General features: G+C 41.9%; 1 protein-coding gene and 1 pseudogene across 1 annotated transcript; both read right to left on the minus strand.

Moving 5' to 3' along the window:
- Window positions 1-5,482: 5,482 nt before the first annotated feature.
- LOC141271443 (uncharacterized) overlaps window positions 5,483-24,480 on the minus strand; it is a 255,758-nt pseudogene continuing 236,760 nt past the window's right edge.
- Window positions 6,786-23,247, minus strand: LOC141271970 (gastrula zinc finger protein XlCGF66.1-like). Its single transcript, XM_073682224.1, has 7 exons — window positions 23,176-23,247; window positions 16,366-16,516; window positions 16,057-16,236; window positions 15,850-15,973; window positions 15,670-15,767; window positions 15,371-15,430; window positions 6,786-6,920 (listed from the first exon to the last, which is right to left on the minus strand). The coding sequence occupies exons 2-6, from the start codon at window positions 16,441-16,443 to the stop codon at window positions 15,419-15,421; spliced, it is 492 nt and encodes a 163-aa protein (XP_073538325.1). The 5' UTR covers window positions 16,444-16,516; window positions 23,176-23,247; the 3' UTR covers window positions 6,786-6,920; window positions 15,371-15,418.

A 24,480-nucleotide genomic window follows, 5' to 3' on the forward strand; every position in this document is an offset into this window, starting at 1 on the left:
TGGATGCGCCATTTCTGGGGCGGCTGACGGCTGGTGTTTCTAGCCTGGGAGGGGGCCAATATTCATGGCACCCTTCCTGGGCTATTAATATCAGCCCCCAGCTGTCTGCCTAGCCTTTGCTAGCTATTAAATAGGGGGTACCTCACGTCATTTTTTTGGGGGGTCCCCCATTTTAATAGCTAGTAAAGGCTAGGTATTCAGCTGGGGGCTGATATTAGTAGTCTGGGAAGCTCCATGGGTATTACCCCATTCCCAGGCTTCAAACATCTGCCCCAGCCGTCTGCTTAACCTCCGCTAGAGACTAAAATTACGGGAAACCCCACGCCAATTTTTTTTTTAATAAATCCTTTATTTTAACACTAAATGACAAGTACAGTAACCAACACTGTCACTGTACTTATTATAAATGTGACTGACATGTTTCTATCTATCTAATCTATGTGTGATGCTCTATCTTTCTGTTCTGAATTGTCGGGTACAGATGCTGAATTGCCGGCCGGCTTTTTTAAAGAGACTGTGCATGAAAACCCTTATTTTTTTAAATAAATCCTTTACACTAAATGACAAGTACAGTAAGCAACACTGTCACTGTACTTATTATATATGTGACTGACATGTTTCTATCTATCTAATCTATGTGTGAAGCTCTATTCTTTCTGTTCTAAATTGTCGGGTACCGCTGCTGAATTGCCGGCCGGCTTTTTTAAAGAGACGGTGCATGAAAACACTAATATTTTTTTTTAATAAATCCTTTACACTAAATGACAAGTGCAGTAACCAACACTGTCACTGTACTTCATATATATGTGACTGACATGTTTCTATCTATCTAATCTATGTGTGATGCTCTATTCCTTCTTGTCTAAATTGTCGGGTACCGGTGTATGCCGCTGCTGAATTTGCCGGCCGGCTTTTTTAAAGAGTGTCTTCTGAGCAGTTTGTCAGCTTTTGGACACCTTTGAAGGTGTTTTCTATGTGTTTCTATGTGTTTTTGTTTGCCTGCCATTGGTTTTAACGGTGTTCGACGGTGTTCTAAGGTGTTCGACGAACAGTTCGACGAACAGTTCCTCGAACATCCCGGTGTTCGACGAACCGAACCGAACCCGAACACTACGGGGGTGGCTCAACACTAGTGGTGAAGTTTTATTGCTGAATCTATATACTCTGTACTTGGCTTTAGGCTTTTATTGCAAATCTGTATTTGTCTATTGTCTGTAAATGCATATACTGTACTAATTTTACTACTTCTTGCCTGTATACTTTGATATTATATAGTTTATGCAATCTCCTAGTATCATCTAGTGGCTCATTCTTTTAATTCATTCTTGCCAATCATGTTTTAGTTTAATCATTCAACTCCTGCTAATTATGTTTTAAGTTTCTGAATTACAATACCGCATACTGTTAGTGATGTTTGAACATCAGGTTCCCTCCTTTGCTTATTTTAATTGATTTTTTTTTGTTGGGGGGGGGGGGGTCTTGTGTTTTTAGGGATTTTGTATATTTTAATGATGGTTGGGAATTTGATAACAAGTATGTGTTTGTTTCGCTTATGCACGTCTATTGGGATTATTTTGTACAAACCATGTGTACTGCTTATTACTAATATAGAAGGTTCGGAAATGGAACAGAAGATTCTTGAGCTTCTGTGAATGATTCTGTGTGTACATCGGCATCCACTATCATAATACTCTGGCTGATCTCATAAAATGGCAGCTGGACATTAGGCAACAAAAATAGTTTTCTTGTAAGACAGTTTTGATAAATGAAGCTCAACATGCATCATCCTCTTGAAACCACACAAAGGAAACCGGGCTTGTTATTGTGGCTCACGTTGTATTACTTTAACACCCCATCTGGATGCAAGGAATACAGTTCCAAAAATATCCATAACAAATTTACTTTGTGTCAACATACACTAATTTGGTCTGCAACTTAACAGGAAAATGGTTATATTTATATTCAGCAAAGCTAAACCAAGAGTTAGCAGATGTAGTTAGAACCTTATGAAAAATGGCCAACTAGCACTGACTATGCCTCCTAGCTTTGTGTCATCAGCTAATTTAATCAGTTTACCCTCAATTCCCTCATCTAAATCATTGATAAAGATGTTGAACAACACAGGGCCCAGAACAGTCATGTGGTATCCCACTTGAGACATTCTTGCAACCATTTGTGACCACTCTTTGGGTCTGCTCACTAAGCCAGTTATGAATCCACCTAACAGTTTCCTTGTCCATTCCATATTTCGTCATTTTTTCAATAAAAATGGTATGAGATACTTTGTCAAATGCTTTGCTGAAGTCAAGATATACTATATCTACGGCGTTTCCCTGATCCACCCAGTCAGTTATTCTGTCATAAAAGGAAATTAAGTTAGTCTAACATGACTTATTAGTTACAAACCCATGCTGGCTCTGGTTAATCACTTCATTCTTATAAAGGTACTTGCATACAGGTTGTTTAATGATTTTTTCAAAGATCTTTCCTGGTATAGAAGTAAGGCTCACTGGCCTATAGTTCCCTGGGTCCACCCTTCTTCCTCTTTTTGAAGATAGGAACAACATTTGCTCTTCTCCTTTCTTCTGGGACTTCTCCTATTCTTCAAGAATTTTCATCGATTATGGAGAGTGGTTCAATAATTTCCTCTGCTATCTCCTTCAGTACCCTAGGATAGAATTCATCTGGACTTGGAGATTTGAATTAATTTATGTTAGCTAAGTATTCCCTCACTATCTGTTTATAGATAGAGTGGATTCTTCTATTCCTTCAATAGTGTAGTGAAGATCAGTTAATTTTATATTTACTTTTTTAGAAAACACAGAAGCAAAATAGGAATTTAAAAGTTAGGTCTTCTCAGCATTATTTTTCACAACTTTACCATTTTCATACTGTAAAAATCCTATAGTGGCATTGACTTTTCTTTTACTTTTGACATACCCCCAAAATCCTTTCTTATTGCTTTTGACGTCTCTGGCACGCCTTAATTCATTATCAGCTTTAACTAATCTGATGCATGCCCAGCAGGTTCTGCAGACAGCATTATATTCTTCTTTAGATATGTCTCCCTCTTTCCATTTCTTTCTTCCTTTTTAGCATGTGTTTAAGTACTGTGTTCATCCATCCTAGTTTCCTTAAATGCTTCCTATTGTTCCCTCTTTTAGGGATTGTGCTTTCAGAATCTCATTTTTCAAATGATAGTATTGTATTCTCTTTGTATCAGAATGCTCTCCTGCTAATTTTAGAAATGTAAACTTAGCACCTCTTTCATTACTAATGTTGAGGTCTGGGCTCAGCCAGTGGTATTTCTTGTTACCAAGTCCCTAAAACTAATTGCCTCATCACCAAAAGAAAATACCATATAAAAGAGCCTGTGGCTCTTCCCAATAGAAACGGGTGAAGTTAGCAGCAGGATAATATTGAGGGTGGGTTATGGTCAGCTAAGGGACAACAGATAAAACTTTTGACTAATACCAAGCTGCCTCATTGGCATTGGGGAGTACAGGTCAGCAAATTGATTTTTTGGACCCTTGTCCACCAGCCAGACCGTTATTCCGTGGCCGCTGCATCTTCCATAGCGCGACATCATTGTTTCTCCACATTAGCTAATCAAAAGAGGGATACAGGCAGGATGGAGGCAGTTTGCAGTGCTCCCATCAAGCAGCCACAAAATACTGATCTGGTCAAATGGGGAAATACACCCGGCAATAATATGATGCAAAAAAATACCTTTATTAAAATAGAAACTACCAGAAAACACTTTTATTAAATCAATAAAGTTATGTACAGGCAGCACCTGGATTTCAAACTAAACAAAATAGGTTCTCTGTTGGTTTGTCCGTAACCTAAATTTATGTCGGAACAGGGCCGCAAAAGTCCCCAAAAAAACACATCCTCATAATACATCATCGTTGACCTCTCTAGGCAGCCCCGCTACTCGCCATCTGGTCCTCCTCTTTACATTGTAACGTGCTGCATATCCGGCCTCTTCAGTATACCCAAGGAATTCCATCCATATCCAGGCCTCAGAGATTACTTCCCGTTGTAAGATAGCAATATAATCACATAAAGTTACCTCCGAGGGCTGGACGCTGTTGAATGTGCTAGTCCATAATGAAGAGGCTAGATATGTGGCTCGCGACGATCGGAAAAAAAGTGGACCAGATGGTAGGCAGCGAGGCGGCAGGAAAGGTATTCGATTTTTTTATTTTTACCAATACACACTTCATCACTTACCTCTCCTGCTACCTCGATGCCTGTCGTCTGGTCCTCTTCATCCCATCACGCGGCATCTCCAGCTTCTTTATTGTAGGCCAAGACTTCCGGCAGCCGGAAGTCACTACTTATAGTGAAATGCCAGAGAGGTGGCACTCAACAGTAGCGAAAAGATGACCGGATGGTGGGAACCAAGCAGCAGGGCTGCTGGAGAGGTTAGCAATAAGGTGAGTAACGTGAACAGTTATCTGTTGTTTTCTTTTCAACATCAATAGTTCGTAACTATGGGTTGTAAATAAGTCGGATATTCCTAAATCGGGGACTTCCTGTATCTGTGTACTAGTATACTACATATTGTAGGGGTTTACTCGCTCTGGTAGGCATTGGGCTTTACGTAGCATTCACACAGGCAATGCAGTTTTGGTCCAAACACATGCAGTTTTTATTGCTTTCCACAGGTTGCACAGCACCAAAACAAACTGAAGCTAGCCTTTGTCCAGGCACTAACAAAACAGAACAGGCCCTAGCTATTCATACACGCTGAGGTAGCCCCAGGTCGGTCAAACAGCTATTGTTCATATCAACCACCAATACTTGCTGTTCTCTGCACACAGCCTGTGCAGACTCTTCTCAGAGAGGGATTCTGTCCAGTCTCTCTCTTCAGCTTCAAGACACATCTAGTCTGGTACCCACAGTGTATGCATTCACCAGCTAACACATTCACCTCTGCTCCATCCAGCAGGACAGACATTCTCTCAGGAGACTGCTACACAATGATCCTACTTCCTGCTTCTTATAGAAACACTGCAGGTGCTTCTAATCAAACACTGCCGAGCTGGGATTTAACCCTAGCCTTCCTATCTATGCTACAACGCATATGTCGTAATGTAAACAAAATTAAGAGTTACTTGTTGAGAATAATTTGGGTGTACTTGTAGATCACAGACAAAAAAAACTGTTTGCAATCACCTGCATTTAAAGGGCCAGTGAATAAAATGGACAGCACGTTGATGGCATCCTGGTGGTATGCATTTTTTAACAACCTCCAACTGTTTTTTGCATATAGGAAAAACTAATGAAATACTGATGGTAAAAAGTGACACATTGATTAAGCACTAATGAAAATGAGAACTTTTTTCACGTACAAGACAAAAACAGACATCTGAATGAGTCCTTAGGCCAGCAGGATATTGTCAGGTATTAAAAAGAGGCAAGGACTAACAGGACAGAGATATAAAACTACAATTTTATTAAAGCATAAGTTCCGCCTCATCAGAAATATGCAATTAATCTTAGTTACTAGTACATACAGGATTCCCTAGAGTTACAAGAGGTACAATGAAGAGTATAGTATATGCAAATGTATACAGTTTTATACACATAATGAATTTATATAGATTTTTACTATATTTACTGTTGAATAACAAATGTATCTTACTAATTATATACATTTTCTAATAACCAGTTGCTTTCCCTTTTTATGTGATCTTGATTGTAACTGCTGCATTGTTTTCTTGTACAATATGTCAATAAAAGGATTAAAAAATGTTACTTACTTTTGTGAATTCTCTGATGTTTAACAAGTTTTGATTTTTCTGGAAAACATTTCCCACACTCTGAACATGAATATGGTTTCTCTCCTGTATGAGTTCTCTGATGTATAATAAGTTTTGATTTTTCTGTAAAACATTTTCCACATTCTAAGCATGAATATGGTTTCTCCCCTGTATGAGTTCTCTGATGTATAACAAGTTTTGATTTTTCTGTAAAACATTTCCCACATTCTGAACATGAATATGGCTTCTCCCCAGTGTGAATTCTCTGATGTATAACAAGATTTGATTTACCTATAAAACATTTCCCACATTCTGAACAGGAAAATGGCTTCTCCCTTGTATGAGATCTCTGATGTACAACAAGGTAATGTTTCATCACAAAACATTTTCCACATTCTGAACATACATATGGCTTCTGCCCTGAGTGAATTTTCTGATGTACATCTAAAGAAGCTTTCCGGTAAAATAATTTCCCACATTCAGAACATGAAAATGGTTTTTCCCCTGAATGAGTTCTTTCATGTGTAGCAAGAGTTGCTTTGCCTATAAAACATTTCCCACATTTTGAACATGAAAATGGCTTCTCCCCTGTATGAATTCTCAAATGTGTAACAAGCTCCGCTTTCTGTTTAAAACATTTCCCACAATCTAAACATGAATATGGCTTCTCTCCTGTGTGAATTTTCAAATGTGTAACAAGATTTGTTTTCTGATTAAAACATTTTCCACATTCTGTACAGGAAAATGGCTTCTCTCCTGTGTGAATTCTCTGATGTCTAACTAGTCTTGATTTATTGCTATAACATTTTCCACATTCTGAACAGGAAAATGGTTTCTCTCCTGTGTGATTTTTCTGATGTCTGACAAGCTGTGATTTCTGCTTAAAAGATTTGTCACATTCTGAACATGAAAATGGTGTTTCCCATGTAAAAGCTTTTTGATGTTCAGCATCCCTGGTGTCATTTTTATATTGGTTAATAGAAGATCGATACTGTTGAAAAGAATCAGATGGTAGATTTTTGCTGTGAACGGCTGGAGATATATCTGGGATAATGGCATGCTCTTCATGTGTATATGGTGTAATATCATGATCTTCTGCTTTAAATTCTGGTAATATCAGATAATCATTTGAGCTCCTTGTGAAATCATCTGCCAAGAAAAAATATATATTTTTCAATAACAGAACCTTGACACTTTGTATTATTTATAAGATATTATTATTCATTATATCACATTTCTATATAAATTGAAGTAAAATTTAACGAGTGGTGGCAACAATAGACTTCAAACCAGGAACTAATAGATGATAATGTTAGGCCACCAGGCTGGCCTACTGCACTTTAGCTTCACACTAGCTGCTGTCCATGGTCACTCGAGTGGTGATGCTGCAAGATACGCGGCCAATACACGGTCACCAATTCCATTTGTGTATATGGCTGATTAGCATTAAAGCAGTTGTCCCCTACTTTAAAAGTTAATGGGCCCAAAGTAGAGTAACAAAAAATATATACTCATCTCCTGAATTGATGCAGTCTCGTCACTCTTTACTCTCAATAAGAAAGCAGCACAGGTTTCTTGTTTAGATGAAATGGGTAGGCTGCCAATTGTCTGCAATCGAAATGCGATTGCCCCCATGGAAGTTAATGCAAAGATACCAGTGGGGAATGCAGAATCAAAAGCAGATAATCATCGCTGGTCTAGGAGATGAGCATACGTTTTTTATGCAAAAGGACGGCACATCCATTATGGAATAAAAACCTTCAAGCTTTGAGTATCCATGACGTTAAAAACCATGAATTGGTGACGGCATATTCAAGAGTGAATTTTCCATCACCAGTTCATGTTTTTTAATGTTGTGGATACTCAAAGCTTGAAGATTTTTATTCCAGAATGGATGTGCTGTCCTTTTCCATTTGACATCTTTCTGTGGGTCAGCAGATGGAGTGGCACCAGGCTAAATGAGACTAAGGTCATGTGATTAAGCAGTATCGCGAGCGATATATTTACCATTTTTTCTGCCATATGTTTTTTTTTAGCCCACTCTAAGCTCATTACATAAAAAAAGATTAACCCTCTTGAAGGTCATGGTGGGGCATTATCCAACCCCTGACTCTCTAGAGTCTGCAGTAGCTTTGTCTTCCAGACTAGCTATGAGATTGCGTTTAAGATTGTCATCTTGAACAGAACCTGGATTTTTCTAAATCTTTTCCAGGGGGAAACCCCATTACCACCGACTGAAGAACTCAGGCAGATTGGAGTTACTCACTCCATCCAGGACAAATAGACTATATGCAGAAAGCTAGGTCTTCTGCTTTTATGATCTAAGTCAGCTCATCGATTCTTATCCTAAAAGACAACCCTACAAAATTCAAGTGCTTAGGTGGCACCAGGAAAGCCCACCTAAACGTTCAGGCACTATCTTCAGATATAGCCAAGATGTTTAGATTTTTTCCAAGCTTGGTTATCTCTAGATAACAGAGCAATTAGAAATGTTAGAGATTCTAACATTACCAAGATGTTAAAATTGCATCAGATTAAATGATATGGGCATCTTTGGGGAATGTGGGAGGGAATGTTTATCTTTTTACTTAACCCCTTTACAACCCAAGGCGGTTAGCACGTTAATGACCAGGCCAATTTTTACAATTCTGACCACTGTCACTTTATGAGGTAATTACTCTGGAACGCTTCAACGGATCACCCTGATTTTGAGAATGTTTTTTCGTGACATATTGTACTTCATGATTGTGGTAAAATTCTTCGATATCACTTGCGTTTATTTGTGAAAAAAACGGATATTGGGCGAAAAATTTTCAAATTTTGCAATTTTCAAAATTTGATTTTTATGCCCTTAAATCAGAGAGATATGTCACACAAAATAATTAATAAATAACATTTCCCACATGTCTACTTTACATCAGCACAATTTTGGAACCAAATTTTTTTTTATTGGGGAGCTATAAGGGTTAAAAGTTGACCAGTGATTTCTCATTTTTTCAACAAAATTTACAAAAACATTTTTTTAGGGACCACATCATATTTAAAGTCACTTTGAGGGGTCTTTATGACAGAAAATACCCAAAAGTGACACCATTCTAAAAACTGCACCCCTCAAGGTGCTCAAAATCACATTCAAGAACTTTATTAACCCTTCAGGTGCTTCACAGGAATTTTTGGAATGTGGAAGAAAAAAATTAACATTTAACTTTTTTCACAAAAATGTTATTTTAGACCCAATTTTTTTTTATTTTCGCAGGGGTAACAGAAAAAAATGGACCCCAAAATTTGTTGTGCAATTTCCCCTGGGCACGCAGATACCCCATATGTGGGGAAAAAACACTGTTTGGGCGCACGGCAGGGTTCGGAAGAGAAGGAGCGCCATTTGACTTTTTGAATGTAAAATTTGCTTGAATAATTAGCGGACGCCATGTTGCATTTGGAGAGCCCCTGATGTGCCTAAACAGTGGAAACTCCCCACAAGTGATACCATTTTGGAAACTAGACCCCTCAGGGAACTTATCTAGATGTGTGGTGAGCACCTTAAACCCCCAGGTGCTTCACAGAAGTTTATAACATTGACCCGTAAAAATAAAATTTTCACATTTTTCCCACAAAAATGTTTTTCAGCCCCCACTTTTGAATTTTCATAAGGATAACAGAAGAAATTGCACTGTGCAGTTTGTTGTGCAATTTCTCCTGAGTTAGCAGATACCCCATATGTGGGGGAAAACCACTGTTTGGGCGTGCGGCAGGGTTCGGAAGGGAAGGAGCGCCATTTGACTTTTTGATTGTAAAATTTGCTTGAATAATTAGCGGATGTGCCCCTGATGTGTCTAAACAGTGGAAACCCCCCACAAGTGACACCATTTTGGAAACTAGACCTCTCAGGGAACTTATCTAGGTGTGTGGTGAGCACCTTGAACCCCCAAGTCCTTTACAGAAGTTTATAACATGGAGCCGTGAAAAAAAAAAAAAAATCGAACTTTTTCCACAAAAATGATGTTTTAGCCCCAATTTTTTTATTTTCCCAAGGGTAAGAGGAGAAAATGGACCCCAAAAACTTTTGTGCAATTTCTCTTGAGTACGCCAATACCACATATGTGGGGAAAATACAGTGTTTGGGTGCACGGCAGAGTTCAGAAGGGAAGGAGCACTGTGTGACTTTTTGAACGCAAAATCGGCTGGAATCGAGAGCGGACGCCATGTCGCGTTTGGAGAGCCCCTGATGTGCCTAAATAGTGGAAACCCCCCACAAGTGACCCCATTTTGGAAACTACACCCCTCAAGGATTTTATCAAGGGGTATAGTGAACATTTTGAACCCAGAGGTACCAAACAGAATTTGATAACATTAGGTCATCATATTGAATAAGTTGTCATTAGTCTTGAGCGCAAGTGCTCGCTACTTGAGTTTGCATCGGGTACTCAGGTATGCACCATGTATCACGGGTCCTCAAGTGAAATGCTCGAGTTCCCGCCCGCATGTTTCACGGTTATTAGACACCCCCAAAAAAACATGAGGGGATCACTCGTGCATGGCAGGCAATCCCTGTGGGTTTTTTTGGCCGCGAAGCATATGGGGCGGAGACTCGAGCACCCGCGATACTCAATGCATACCCGAGCACCTGATGCAAACTCAAGTAGCGAGCACTTGCGTTCAACACTAGTTGTCATATCGTCATTTATTTTTTATTTTTTTTACTTTTGAAAAAAAAAAAAAAAAACCCTAACCCTACCCTAGCCCAACCCTAACCCCAACCCTACCATTAGCACAACCCTAACCCCAACCCCAGTCCTAGTGTTTATTTTTTACGCCGTTCCTAGTGCTGTATAAGTGATTAGACGACCTTATTCTTCAGGTCGGTGCGACTACAGAGATACCAGAATCATATCGGGTTTTTATGATTGACAGCTGTCACACACTAAAAGACACATATTTTGTAAAATCTAGGTTTTGCATTGCCATATTTTGAGAGCTATAATTTTTCCATATTTTGGCCGACAGAGTCATGTGACGGCTTGTTTTTTGCGGGATGAGTTGACGTTTTTATTGGTACCATTTTCAGGCACGTAATATTTTTTGATCGCTTTCTATTCCAGCTTTTTGGAGGCAGAATAAACAAAAACCAACAATTCAGGAATTGTTTTTTTTTATTATTTTTTTTATTCTACTCCGTGTGTGGTAAAATTGATAAGGTAGCTTTATTCTTCGGGTCAGTACGTTTACATCGGTACCACATTTATATCGTTTTTCTATGTTTTGGGGCTTTTACACAATAAAAGCTATTTTAGAGAAATTTTTTTTTTTTGCATCGCTTTATTCTGAGAGCTATAACTTTTTGATTTTTCGGATGATAGAGCCGAGTGGTGGCTTGTTTTTTGCGGGACAAGATGACGTTTTCAGCGGTAACATTTTTATTTATATCCGTCTTTTTGATCGCGTGTTATTCCATTTTTTGTTTGGTGGTATGATGATAAAGCATTGTTTTTTGCTTTGTTTTTTATTTTATTTTTTTTTACCGTGTTCACTGAAGGGGTTAACTAGTGGGACAATTTTATAGGTCAGGTCGTTCCGGACGCGGCGATACCAAATATGTGTACTTTTATTGTTTGTTTGTTTTTTCATAATATTTATTGATGGGTACATTATATTTTTATTTTTGGTGGATTTTTTTTTTTTTTTCACTTTCTGACAGTTTTTTTATTTGTTTACTTTGTCCCACTATGGGACTTTCAGGGAGCACCATCCCTGTGCTATGCAGGCTGTCAGCGCTGCACAGTGAGAAGATAGTTTGGTCATGTACTGCGCATGACCAAAAAAATCTTCCTGCTGTCTGGTGACTCGGATGTTGTCATGACGCCATCGGGTCGTCATGGCAACACCCGGGAAGCCGCGGCAGACAGCGCTGGAGGCCGGAAGAGGAGGTGAGTATACCGATCACCTCCACTTAGCCACCACAATGCTGCGATCGACTTCGATCGCAGCACTGAGGGGGTTAATGTGCCGGGAGCGGTGTGGGACCGCTCCCTGCACATAGTACTGGGTGTCAGCTGTTACAATCAGCTGACAACCGGCGGCGATCGCGCACGCACAGCCTGTGTGCGCGCGCGATCGCCATGACATAATAATACGGCTCAGGCTCTTAAGTCCCAGGGCACAGACGCGTAGTAGTACGTCATGGGCTTTAAAGGAAAGTTTTCATTAGAACACGACTGTTGTTTATATCCGTTTCTTGTGTTACATGTACTTAAAAAAAACACAGCAATTTTTTTTATTAACAAATTTAGTAATCTTGCAATTTTCACACTGGACACACAGGCTGACTCATATTTCAGCGTTTTCAGCAGGCTCCTTATCAGCAGAGGTATGATCACAATGACAGACAGTGGCGTAGCTAGAGTCCGATGGGATCAAATGCAACATTTGGACCTGGGCCCCCACTGCATGTTGGTCAGATGTTTGGGCCATTGTAGAGTTCTAAATCCTATAAGGACATATGTGTTGCCGCCCCTCTCCCATTATGTAGTAATGACCCCTGTCCTGTACTAATATCCCCCATCCTGGAACCCTTTCAAGCATAGATGTCCCCATCCTGGTATATATGTTTCCCATCCTGGGCTCATCCTGGTATACATGTCCCCCATCCTGGGCCCCTTCCTGGTATATATGTCCCTCATCCTGGGCCTCTTCCTGGTATACATGTCCCCCATCCAGATATACATGTCCCTCATCCTGGGCCCCTTTATGGTATACATGTCACCCATCCTGGGCTCATCCTAGTATATATGTCCCCCATCCTTGGCCCATTCCTGGTATACATGTCCCCCATCCTGGGCCCCTTCCTGGTATATATGTCCCTCATCCTGGGCCTCTTCCTGGTATACATGTCCCCCATCCAGATATACATGTCCCTCATCCTGGGCCCCTTTATGGTATACATGTCACCCATCCTGGGCTCATCCTAGTATATATGTCCCCCATCCTTGGCCCATTCCTGGTATACATGTCCCCCATCCCAGGCCTCTTCCTTGTATTTATGTCTATTATCATGGTATATGTCCCCCATCCTGTGCCCATCCTGATATACATGTCCCTCATCCTGGGCTCATCCTGATATATATATGTCCCTCATCCTTGTATACATGTCCCCCATCCTGATATATATGTTCCCCATCCTGCTGCTGTTCTTTAATGCATAAAAAAACAATTCTAATCACCTCTAGCTCCCACGATGAACGGTGTCTCCTCCTGTAGCCGGCAGCTGACTTCAGTGTACAAGCAACGGGCAGTGCACTGTCATGCGTGGCCAGTAACTTGTACACTGACGTCAGCTGCTGGCCTCTGATTGGTTGGCACCGTGTATTGTGATGCAGGGACCTGGCGGTTCTGTGCACTGCAATGCATTTCAGCTTAATGTGCGTCCGCTGGAATATGTGCGCTGGTCATGCAATCACATGGGTGTGGCAGCGATAGTTATGCCCCTGATGACAGTCAACACCTCTATACACAGCTGATAATACAGGATCCTGTACCATCTCGTAGACGTCTGTGATTTTTCACTTAACATCGATTGATCAATCACAACTCTGCAACAGCAAAGAGGCAATCTTTCCTGATTATCCCCATCTCTATGCATCGCATATGGCTTAGTATGGCAGTCGTCTGAGAGGAGGGATCGTGAATTGTGCTGCCAAATTCTAAAGGAAAAAAAACACAAAAAAACCCAACAAGACTAACCTCTTTCTCCCGTCTTAGCAAGACAGCTGGTAAAGATGTGTGAATCTTTTGATATTCGAATTTGCCAGCTTCACCAAATTTTCTAGAGATATTCAATTTGTGGTGAATCAAAAATACTCCAAAGTCTCCAATTGCCCTGAAAACATGTATGAATCTATTCTCCTTTCCTCACACACTAATCTTCCTCACTGCTCTGCTGTCAGACATAATCTGTACAATTTCAACAGTGTTTTACCCCTTTCTCCCCCTTTCTCTATGGCTAAGCTGTGACGTCTTCTCGTTATCCAGATTCACCACAAAATGGCTGCTGCATTCACTTCTTCTGCTTTTATGCAGGCTATAACAGCCCCTCCTGATTTTCTGTGCTATAGCATCTGTTGTGATAGCTGCAAGGCATTATGGGGAAGCCTGCCAGATGTTATAGCATCCTTCTCTGATGCAATGTTATGCAATGTGTGAAATGGTGGTGGCTATTTTAGCAGATGCACGGAAAGGAAATCACAAATTGTACAAATTAGCTGGGTTCAACTAATTCCTAAAGATTAAACACAAATTTGATTTGCATTGATAAATTCACTCTATAAGTGCTGGCATTCTTTTTTTTTTGCCAGTGATTTCATATTCTTGTGATCACTACTCCTGCAAAAACTCACTAGCACCCCTCAATCGTAATCATTACTCCACCACTGTCTCTTGCACACATTTTTTTTAATAATTTGGTCAATGTAACTAATGATTATGCTCAACAATTGCTTTCCCAACACCTCACCTTTATGTATGCTAAACCCCACAGGTTGACCCCAATAGATGCCACAAACATGGTGAAATTTGGGGGCTTTAGGAACACAGAAATCCCATACCATATGCCAATGTTCGCATTGCCAGGTCATGTTTGTTTTGAAGCAATTCTGAAATTTTGACATGCCGAAAATGCACTATGCCCACCCCAAGTGGACCCAAATTATGCTGGCTTCCATAAACTTAGGCCCCTCACAGAACATTTCAGTGCCAAGTATGAAGTGCTTATTCACAGATGAGTCTCTGGTACATTTTAAAGGAAGTCTTCATTGCTACCAGTTCCTTCCAATTCAGAGGGCAAGTGATTGCCTGATAATGTATAAGTTGTGTGAAAATATATCAGGGAACACCTACAAGTTTAGGGAATAAAGAAAATTACACCAAAATTGAACCCTCCATCTTAGAAAGCAACCCGCTTCCTGGAAGTTACAGGAAAAATACAGCAGGACTTTGCACGCCCAATACTGGACTATAGCTCTTTCTTCTAACATGATAACTTGCATACACTTAATCAAAGTACCTTGCTGCTTGCAGAACTACAGCGGTATTCATAACTGAGAGAAATGAGAGCAGACTGTCTATGACCCTGCTTGAGCAAAGATTCAGAAGGAGTGAAGTCAGAGAATTATATGCTGACAATGTATAAAAATAAACTGAAAGTACACATTATACAGATTGAATTGTACAATGTGCACATTTTACCGTGTGAAGACCAGAGAGGAACATTTATAGCGTTTCCAAAGGTGGTCATCAAGGCCCTAATATTTTGGCACTTCTGAAAGCAAAGCTACATAAATTGCACCATGGCAGAATTTTCTGATCAAAATATCCTCCACTGCTAACAAGGGAAGGACCCAATATAAGAGAAAAGTATGCTATAAAAGACGTATAAGGAGGAAATCATTCATCATGGGTAACCTGCTCAACACAACCTGGATTGGCATTAAAATGATTGTTAAATTGGTCACACATACCTGGAATTTTTATTTTTTTATGTAGTTAAACCCCATTTTTATAATTTACCCTGATATGACTCCTCTCTGCATTTAGTGGTTACTACTCACCTGGATAGTCATCTGTAGAAATCTCTTCTTTACACCGCTCATCACCAATCACAAATGTCTCTATAATAATATTGTTCATATCGTTACCCTGAAATAAATATTGTAAAAGTCACAGACATTTGGAGATATTGCATAAAATAATTTATGATTTTTTTCTATTCAAAATAAACATGACAACCAAAACAGTCGCTAATAAATTGATGATTCTATACTATTAGATGAATTAAGACTGAACACAAGACCTTCACAGCCGTCTACACATCATAGGGGAGATCTCATAACACCTTCTCTTCCTCTACCTGATGATCCTGAGGAACATCGGGATTTTCTTGCTTACAGTACGGTGGAAGAAGAGGATGGGGGCATCTCTCTGGTGTTGTCCTCTTACTGGATAGAACTAGAGGAAACACATACAGGGACTGAATTCATTCTTTACATACAGATAATTATTATAGGCCGTGTGTATTTAGTTCTATTACCTGGTGATGTGAGGGGCTGGGGAACCTCCATTATGACGTCCTTGTACAGATCTTTGTGTCCTTCTAAATACTCCCTTTCCTCCATGGAGAAATAGACGGCGACATCCTGACACCTTATAGGAACCTGACACATACAATGATACCGTCATCCCCCTGTTCCCTTCATAGCATTACTGTATAATGTCCCAGCATTCCCAGCAGTGTCACCTCTCCAGTCAGCAGCTCAATCATCTTGTAGGCGAGTTCTAGGATCTTCTGGTCATTGATGTCCTCATGTATCAGGGGGTGAGGTGGAGGCCCAGTGATTGGGCTCAGGGGTCTTCCCCATCCCTCAGACACAGGGGCCTGACAGCGCTCACTAGAGGTCTTCTTTACTACTGTGTAATCCTGGTTATGGAGAGACACATTAATAAATCTCACTACAGACATTTCCAGAGTCCTCACCTCTCCAGTTCTGTCCATCTGTTATTCCCATAGATAAGAATGATGTAATGTGACGTCATCAGAATCTCTCACCTCTCCAGTAAGCCGGTAGAGGATCTCTAGGGTGAGGTGTAATATCCTCTCCGCCATCTCGTCCTTGTCATTATCCATTCTTAATTGGTCAATTCAGTAAAATTCTCTTATATAGAAGATCTCTACTGAGAGTATCCGATATTGTAGGGACCTGAATGGGAAGATGAGCCAATCTAACATCATAAAGAATCCCATGTAATAATACAATTACTGGAGACAGTAAGGGAACATGTATTGCATATCATCTCTGTGTAGCCTCATGGAGCAGAACAACCACATCACATACGGGCATCTCCACTACTACTAATAATGCAGCAATGTAAACATAAAATGAAGGAATCCACAGGATTATCAGAATTGGAATTGAGGGGGGATTTAACAACACGCATTCAGTTAAAAGATTTTTCTTTTTTGTCAGCTGGACAACTCTTAACTGATTCGTTTTACAACCAGGTAAACGCGAAACCTTGGAAGTCTGCAAAACTTGGTGTTGTTTCATTGAGAATGGGGAGGATTTGGGTACCAACATCCACTGATAACGATTTCAATATTAGAAGCCAAGGTGGTGGAAAAATACTTAAAATGGGATAGGTTTCACGCATTCTAAATCATAATCTGTATACTAAGATTAGACCATCAATATCGTAATCCAAGACAACCCCTTTAAAGAGTAACTAAACTTTAGTTTTATTTAACTACTGATCAGCTTTTGAAAAGTTATGAATCGTTGTAATATACTCCATTGTCTCATTTTGCTTTCTTCTGTCCCAAACACCATGTTTAACTCCTTTACCCCCGAGGGTGGTTTGCACGTTAATGACCGGGCCAATTTTTACAATTCTGACCACTGTCACTTCATGAGGTAATTACTCTGGAACGCTTCAATGGATCCCCCTGATTCTGAGAATGTTTTTTCGTGACATATTGTACTTCATGATTGTGGTAAAATTTATTCGATATCACTTGCGTTTATTTGTGAAAAAACTGAAATTTGGTGAAAATTTTGAAATTTTCAAAATTTTAAATTTTTATGCCCTTAAATCAGAGAGATATGTCACACAAAAGAGTTAATAAAGAACATTTCCCACGTGTCTACTTTACATCAGCACAATTTTGGAACTACATTTTTTTTTTTTATTAGGATGTTATAAGGGTTAAAAGATGACCAGTGATTTCTAATTTTTCCAACAAAATTTACTTAACCATTTTTTTAGGGACCACATCACATTTGAAGTCACTCTTTGATGGGTCTTTATGACAGAAAATACCCAAAAGTGACACCATTCTAAAAACTGCACCCCTCAAGGTGCTTAAAAACACATTCAAGAAGTTTATTAACCCTTCAGGTGCTTCACAGGATTCTTTGGAATGTGGAAGAAAAAAATAAACATTTAACTTTTTTCACAAAAATGTTACTTTAGACCCAATTTTTTTTATTTTCGCAGGGGTAACAGGAAAAAATGGACCCCAAAATTTGTTGTGCAATTTCCCCTGAGCACGCAGATACCCCATATGTGGGGAAAAAACACTGTTTGGGCGCACGGCAGGGTTCGGAAGGGAAGGAGCGCCATTTGACTTTTTGAATGTAAAATTTGCTTGAATAATTAGCGGACGCCATGTTGCGTTTGGAGAGCCCCTGATGTGCCTAAACAGTGGAAACCCCTCACAAGTGACACCATTTTGGAAACTAGACCCCTCAGGGAACTTATCTAGATGTGTGGTGAGCACCTTAAACCCCCAGGTGCTTCACAGAAGTTTAGAACATTGAGCCATAAAAATAAAATTTTCACATTTTTGCAACAAAAATGTTTTTCAGCCCCCAATTTTGCATTTTCATAAGGGTAACAGAAGAAATTGCACCATGCAGTTTGTTGTGCAATTTCTCCTGAGTAAGCCGATACCCTATATGTGGGGGAAAACCACTGTTTGGGCGCACGGCAGGGTTCGGAAGGGAAAAAGTGCCATTTGCCTTTTTGAATGTAAAATTTACTTGAATAATTAGCAAATGCCATGTTGCGTTTGGGGAGTCCCTGATTTGCCTAAATCGTGGAAACCCCCCCCCCCCCCCCCCGTGACTCCATTTTGGAAACTACACCCCTCCAGGATTTTATCGAGGGGTATAGTGAACATTTTGAACCCAGAGGTACAACACAGAATTTGATAACGTTAGGTCATCATATTGAATAAGTTGTCATTAGTCTTGAGCGCAAGTGCTCGCTATTTGAGTTTGCATCGGGTACTCTGGTATGCACCAAGTATCACGGGTGCTCAAGTGACATGCTCGAGTCTCCGCCCCGCATGTTTCACGGTTATTAGACACCCCAAAAAAAACATGCGGGGATCGCTCGTGCATGGCAGGCAATCCCCGCGAGGTTTTTTTGACTGTGTAACAGCTGCAAAACATTTGGGGCAGAGACTTAAGCATGTCACTCGAGCACCCGCTATACTCGGTGCATACCCGAGCACTTGCGCTCAACATTAGTCGCCATATCATCATTTTTTTTCTTTACTTCTGAAAGAATCCCAACCCCAACCCTAACCTTAGCCTAACCCTAACCTTAGCCTAACCCTAACCTTAGCCCAACCCTAACCTTAGCCCAACCCTAACCTTAGCCCAACCCTAACCTTAGCCCAACCCTAACCTTAGCCCAACCCTAACCTTAGCCCAACCCTAACCTTAGCCCAACCCTAACCTTAGCCCAACCCTAACCCTAGCCCAACCCTAACCCTAGCCCAACCCTAACCCTAACCCTAGCCCAACCCTAACCCTAGCCCAACCCTAACCCTAGCCCAACCCTAACCCTAGCGTTAATTTTTTGCGCCGTTCCTCGTGCGGTATAAGTGATTAGACGACTTTATTCTTCGGGTCGGTGCGACTACAGAGATAACAGAATGATATCGGGTTTTTATGATTGACAGCTGTCACACACTAAAAGATGTATTTTTTTGCAAAGACTAGTTTTTGCATCGCCATATTTTGAGAGCTATAATTTTTCCATCTTTCAGCCGACAGAGTCATGTGATGGCTTGTTTTTTGCGGGACAAGTTGACGTTTTTATTGGTACCATTTTCGGGCACGTGACATTTTTTAATCGCTTTCTACTCTGATTTTTAGAAGGCAGAATAAACAAAAACCAACAGTTCAGGAATTGTTTTTTTGAGATTTTTTTATGCTGTTCTGCGTGTGGTAAAATTGATAAGGTAGCTTTATTCTTCGGGTCAGTACGTTTACAGCGGTACCACATTTATATTTTTTCATATTTTGGCACTTTTACACAATAAAAACTATTTTATAGAAAAAAGAATTGTTTTTGCATCGCTTTATTTTGAGAGCTATAACTTATTTTTCGGCCATTGGAGCTGTATCGAGTTTTATTCCATTTTTTGTTTGGCAGTATGATGATAAAATATCATTTTATGTTTCGTTTTTTATTTATTTTTTTACCGTGTTCACTAAAGGGGTTAACTAGCGGGACAGTTTTATAGGTCAGGTCATTCCGGACGCGGTGATGCCAAATGTGTGTAATTTTATTGCTTTTTGTTCATAAGATTTATTTATTTATGGGTACAATATATATATATATATATATATATATATATATATATATATATATATATATATATATATATATATATATATATATATAGTTTTTGATTATTTTTTTCATTTTTTTTATATTTTTACAATTTTTTTAACAATTTTTTTTTTCACTTTGACATTTTTATTACTTTTACACTTTGTCACACTATGGGACTTTCACTTTTTGCAGCCTGATCGGCTGTATAGCACAGGAATGCAGAACCATCCCTATGTCATACAGCCTTTCAGCGCTGCACAGGGAGAAGTTACTTTGGTCGCGCACTGCGCATGACCAAAGCAACTTCCTGCCTCCTCGTGACCCGGATGTTGTCATGATGACATCGGGTCACCATGGCAACATCCGGGACTGGACTCAGACGCCATGGGACGCCGGCAGAAAAGGGAAGTATAGCGCTTACCTCCTCTCGCCACCGGAATGCTGCGATCGATTTCGCTGTGATAATCGCCAAGGCATACTAATACGCCCAGGGCACAGATACGTATTAGTACGCCCTGAGCCAGAAAGGGGTTAAAGTGCTGTTCAACTGCCTAGTTCATGCTGCTTTAGTAGCTGCTTTGAACTGCTATTTATGAACTGTCTGAACATGGGGAAAAGAAAAGCTCAGATAGGGAGAGCGTTTGTAAATAGTGTTCAAGTACAGATCATTGGCAAAGCAGTTAATGAAGGTGCATGAGCAAGGCAGTTAAAACCACACTTTGAACATGGTGTTTGGGACAGAAGAAAGCAAAATGAAATAATGGAATATATTACAAAGATTTATTATAAAATTTAGTTATTCTTTATGGAACCCAAAGATTGGGAAACCCTGATGTAAGACTAGGTGTTGTTTTATAGGAGGTCATATATGTCTGGTGCATTGTATTCCCCAAGATGTGCATGTCTACTGAGGAACACATCAAAGCTAGTTAACATTGATAGAAAAGTGGAGGGAAGACACCTGTTGTCAGGTCACAGCCATGATGGCTTTTCATCAAACAGTTAGAAAAATGTAGATACAATTTTTATTTCTCAAAAAGATGGTGAAGCCATATTTCCATTTACTTACTAATCTACTGGCATACTAACAAAAAAACTGAGTATTTGACAGCTGAAGTGTTAAACCTGGGTCGTAAATTTACATAGTTTATACGGTTGAAAAATAGACAAGTCAATAAAGTTCAACCAAGGAAAGGGATGGGATAAAGGGAATGGGGTTTACATACATCCATATTGAATTATCCAGTCTGTCCTAAAGGGCAAGTTTTTCCCTTCTGATCCTGAGTGTTGATTGACTGGATCAACATTCAGAACAAGCCTTTAGTGGAGACCAGGTCTGTGGAGTCAGTAAGCCAAACCTCCGACTCAGACTCCTCAATTTCCATGACACCGACTCCAACTGCGACTCCACGACTCCAACTCCCTCATACATGGTGTCATGTTTAAGTGATAACTTTACTGTAGCACAGATTCATCTCAGCTAAAAGTCTAGACCCTTAGATCAGGAATAGGACAGACATTTATAGGACATTTCATAACTTTCCCAAATTCTTATGGAAAAATATTCCTCACAAACTGCATTGAACCACTGTACCCAATTTATTATATATTTTAGAAGTTGGAGTCGGTCCATTTTATACCGACTCCACGACTCCGACTCCCTCATACATGGCTCATGTTTAAGTGATAAATTTACTGTAGCACAGATTAATCTCAGCTAAAAGTCTAGATCCTTAGATCAGGTATAGAGCAGACATTTATAGGACATTTCATAACTTTCCCAAATTCTTATGAAAAAAATATTCCCCACAAACTGCATTGAACTACTGTACCCAATTTATTATATATTTTAGAAGTTGGAGTCGGTCCATTTTATACCGACTCCACGACTCCGAAGGAGATGATAAGGGAATGCACTAGGGTTTTTGCAGTCTTGGCTGAGGAATGTGCGGATTCGGGAGATATTTTTGAGATGGAGTCGGCAGGAAGTGGAAAGTTATAGTTATAATATTATGCTCTATCACATACCCTGTATATCATTCCTTACAAGCCCCTCCAACATTTTTCCCACAATGGATGTTAAAGGGGTTGTCCAGTATAAATTGATGAGTATGCAGTCACTCTGTGTGACTCCAGACTTATGAATCCCTCAGTGAAAGCACTGTGGGCTGCGGGGATTCATCAGTTTCTTACCCAGGGCCGAAGGTTATGTATGTATTATATATATATACACTCCTGGCTACAGCCCGTCCAGTAGTGACAGCGTCAGCTAGTGGGCGCGGCCTCGCTCCATACACGTGCCCACTGGGCCTTGCTCCAAACACGTGCCCACTGGCCCGTCGATGGGCTCTGGCCAGGAGTATATATAACTCATACATACCCTTTGGTCCTGGGTAAGAAACCGGCGAATCCTCGCAGCACACACTGCCTGCGCTGGGGGAATCTTTAAGTCTGCAGTTACACAGAGTGACTGCAGACTTAGGCTATGTGCCCACGATGCAGAAATGAAGCAGAAAATTTCTGCAGCGTTTCTGCATGTTCTTGGCAGTAAAAACGCTTGCGGATTTTACATGCGTTTTTGCAGCGTTTTTACATGCGGATTTGCCACACGTTTTTCAAATGCATTGGGACCTCAAATCCGCATGCAGAAACGCACAAATAATGGACATGCTGCGGATTTTTCCACAAGGAAAATTCCACAGCGGAAAATTCCACAGCATGGGCACAGAACATGCAGATTTTCATTGGGGATCATGGGGCACGGATTACCAAGCGGTTTTTAAGCGTTTTCACTGCGGAAATTCCGCAGCAAAAATGCTTGAAAAACGCATAGTGGGCACACAGCCTTAACGATTTGGACCGGACAACCCCTTTAAGCTTACTGGTCTATAATTACCACGGGAAGACCTGGGGTCTTTTCGAAAATTTCCAAAGGAGATGGATTAAAGCCTTTGACCAAGGTTCAGGTTATTTAAAGAGGTTTCTCCATGATAGACACCTGCATGAACATTGTCACTGTGTTCATTGTCTGTAGACCTGAACGCGATCACCCAGAACTAGAATAGGCCACCGGCGTCATTAATATGAATGGAGCCACAGCAGCGAAACTAAGAGGAGACGGGGGATGGGCGACCCTGCTGTAACTGGTTATATGCTGGTGGGTGACTTATTGCTGTCCCTCCCCCAAAAAATTATAAAAATCAATTGATCGTTTACAAGCGACCCCACATACCTCCACCAGCAGAGCCGCCACCACATATATGGCTGTTCTGTGCGCACAGGACCTGTGATGAGGTCACAGGAGGGGAGGAGTCAGGGGTCACATGATCAGGGGCCTCAGTGGATGCAGGACTCTGCTGTGCTGGTTGTCATGGTGCTGGATGAGGTGAAGTTTATGAGTGGGGTCAGGAGGAGTTTACAGTGTGGATGTAGCAGAGCCGAGCGTGTACGAGGTGTATGGAGCGGCGCGTGTACGAGGTGTACGGAGCAGAGCCGCGTGTGTACGAGGTGTACGGAGCAGAGCCGCGTGTGTACGAGGTGTACGGAGCAGAGCCGTGTGTGTACGAGGCGCACGGAGCGGAGCCGCGCGTGTACGAGGCGTACGGAGCGGAGCCGCGCGTGTACGAGGCGTACGGAGCGGAGCCGCGCGTGTACGAGGTGTACGGAGCGGAGCCGCGCGTGTACGAGGCGTGGGGAGCGGAGCCGCGCGTGTACGAGGCGTACGGAGCGGAGCCGCGCGTGTACGAGGCGTGGGGAGCGAAGCCGCGCGTGTACGAGGCGTACGGAGCGGGGCCGCGCGTGCACGAGGCGTGGTGAGCGGGGCCGCGCGTGCACGAGGCGTGGCGAGCGGGGCCGCGCGTGCACGAGGCGTGGCGAGCGGGGCCGCGCGTGCACGAGGCGTGGCGAGCGGGGCCGCGCGTGCACGAGGCGTGGTGAGCGGGGCCGCGCGTGCACGAGGCGTGGTGAGCGGGGCCGCGCGTGCACGAGGCGTGGTGAGCGGGGCCGCGCGTGCACGAGGCGTGGTGAGCGGAGCCGCGCGTGTACGAGGCGTGGTGAGCGGAGCCGCGCGTGTACGAGGCGTACGGAGCGGAGCCGCGCGTGTCCGAGGCGTAAGGAGCGGAGCCGCGCGTGTCCGAGGCGTGGGGAGCGGAGCCGCGCGTGTACGAGGCGTGGGGAGCGGAGCCGCGCGTGTACGAGGCGTACGGAGCGGAGCCGCGCGTGTACGAGGCGTACGGAGCGGAGCCGCGCGTGTACGAGGCGTACGGAGCGGAGCCGCGAGTGTACGAGGCGTGCGGAGCCGCGCGTGTACGAGGCGTACGGAGCGGAGCCGCGCGTTCACGAGGCGTAAGGAGCGGAACCGCGCGTGCACGAGGCGTGGGGAGCGGAGTCGCGCGTGCACGAGGCGTGGGGAGCGGAGTCGCGCGTGCACGAGGCGTGGAGAGGGGAGCCGCGCGTGTACGAGGCGTGGAGAGGGGAGCCGCGCGTGTACGAGGCGTACGGAGCGGAGCCGCGCGTGTACGAGGCGTGGGGAGCGGAG

This window comes from Phyllobates terribilis, unplaced genomic scaffold, assembly GCF_046119375.1.
Source record: "Phyllobates terribilis strain yellow unplaced genomic scaffold, ASM4611937v1 Scaffold_5__5_contigs__length_657084704, whole genome shotgun sequence".
NCBI classification, from domain to species: Eukaryota; Metazoa; Chordata; class Amphibia; order Anura; family Dendrobatidae; genus Phyllobates; species Phyllobates terribilis.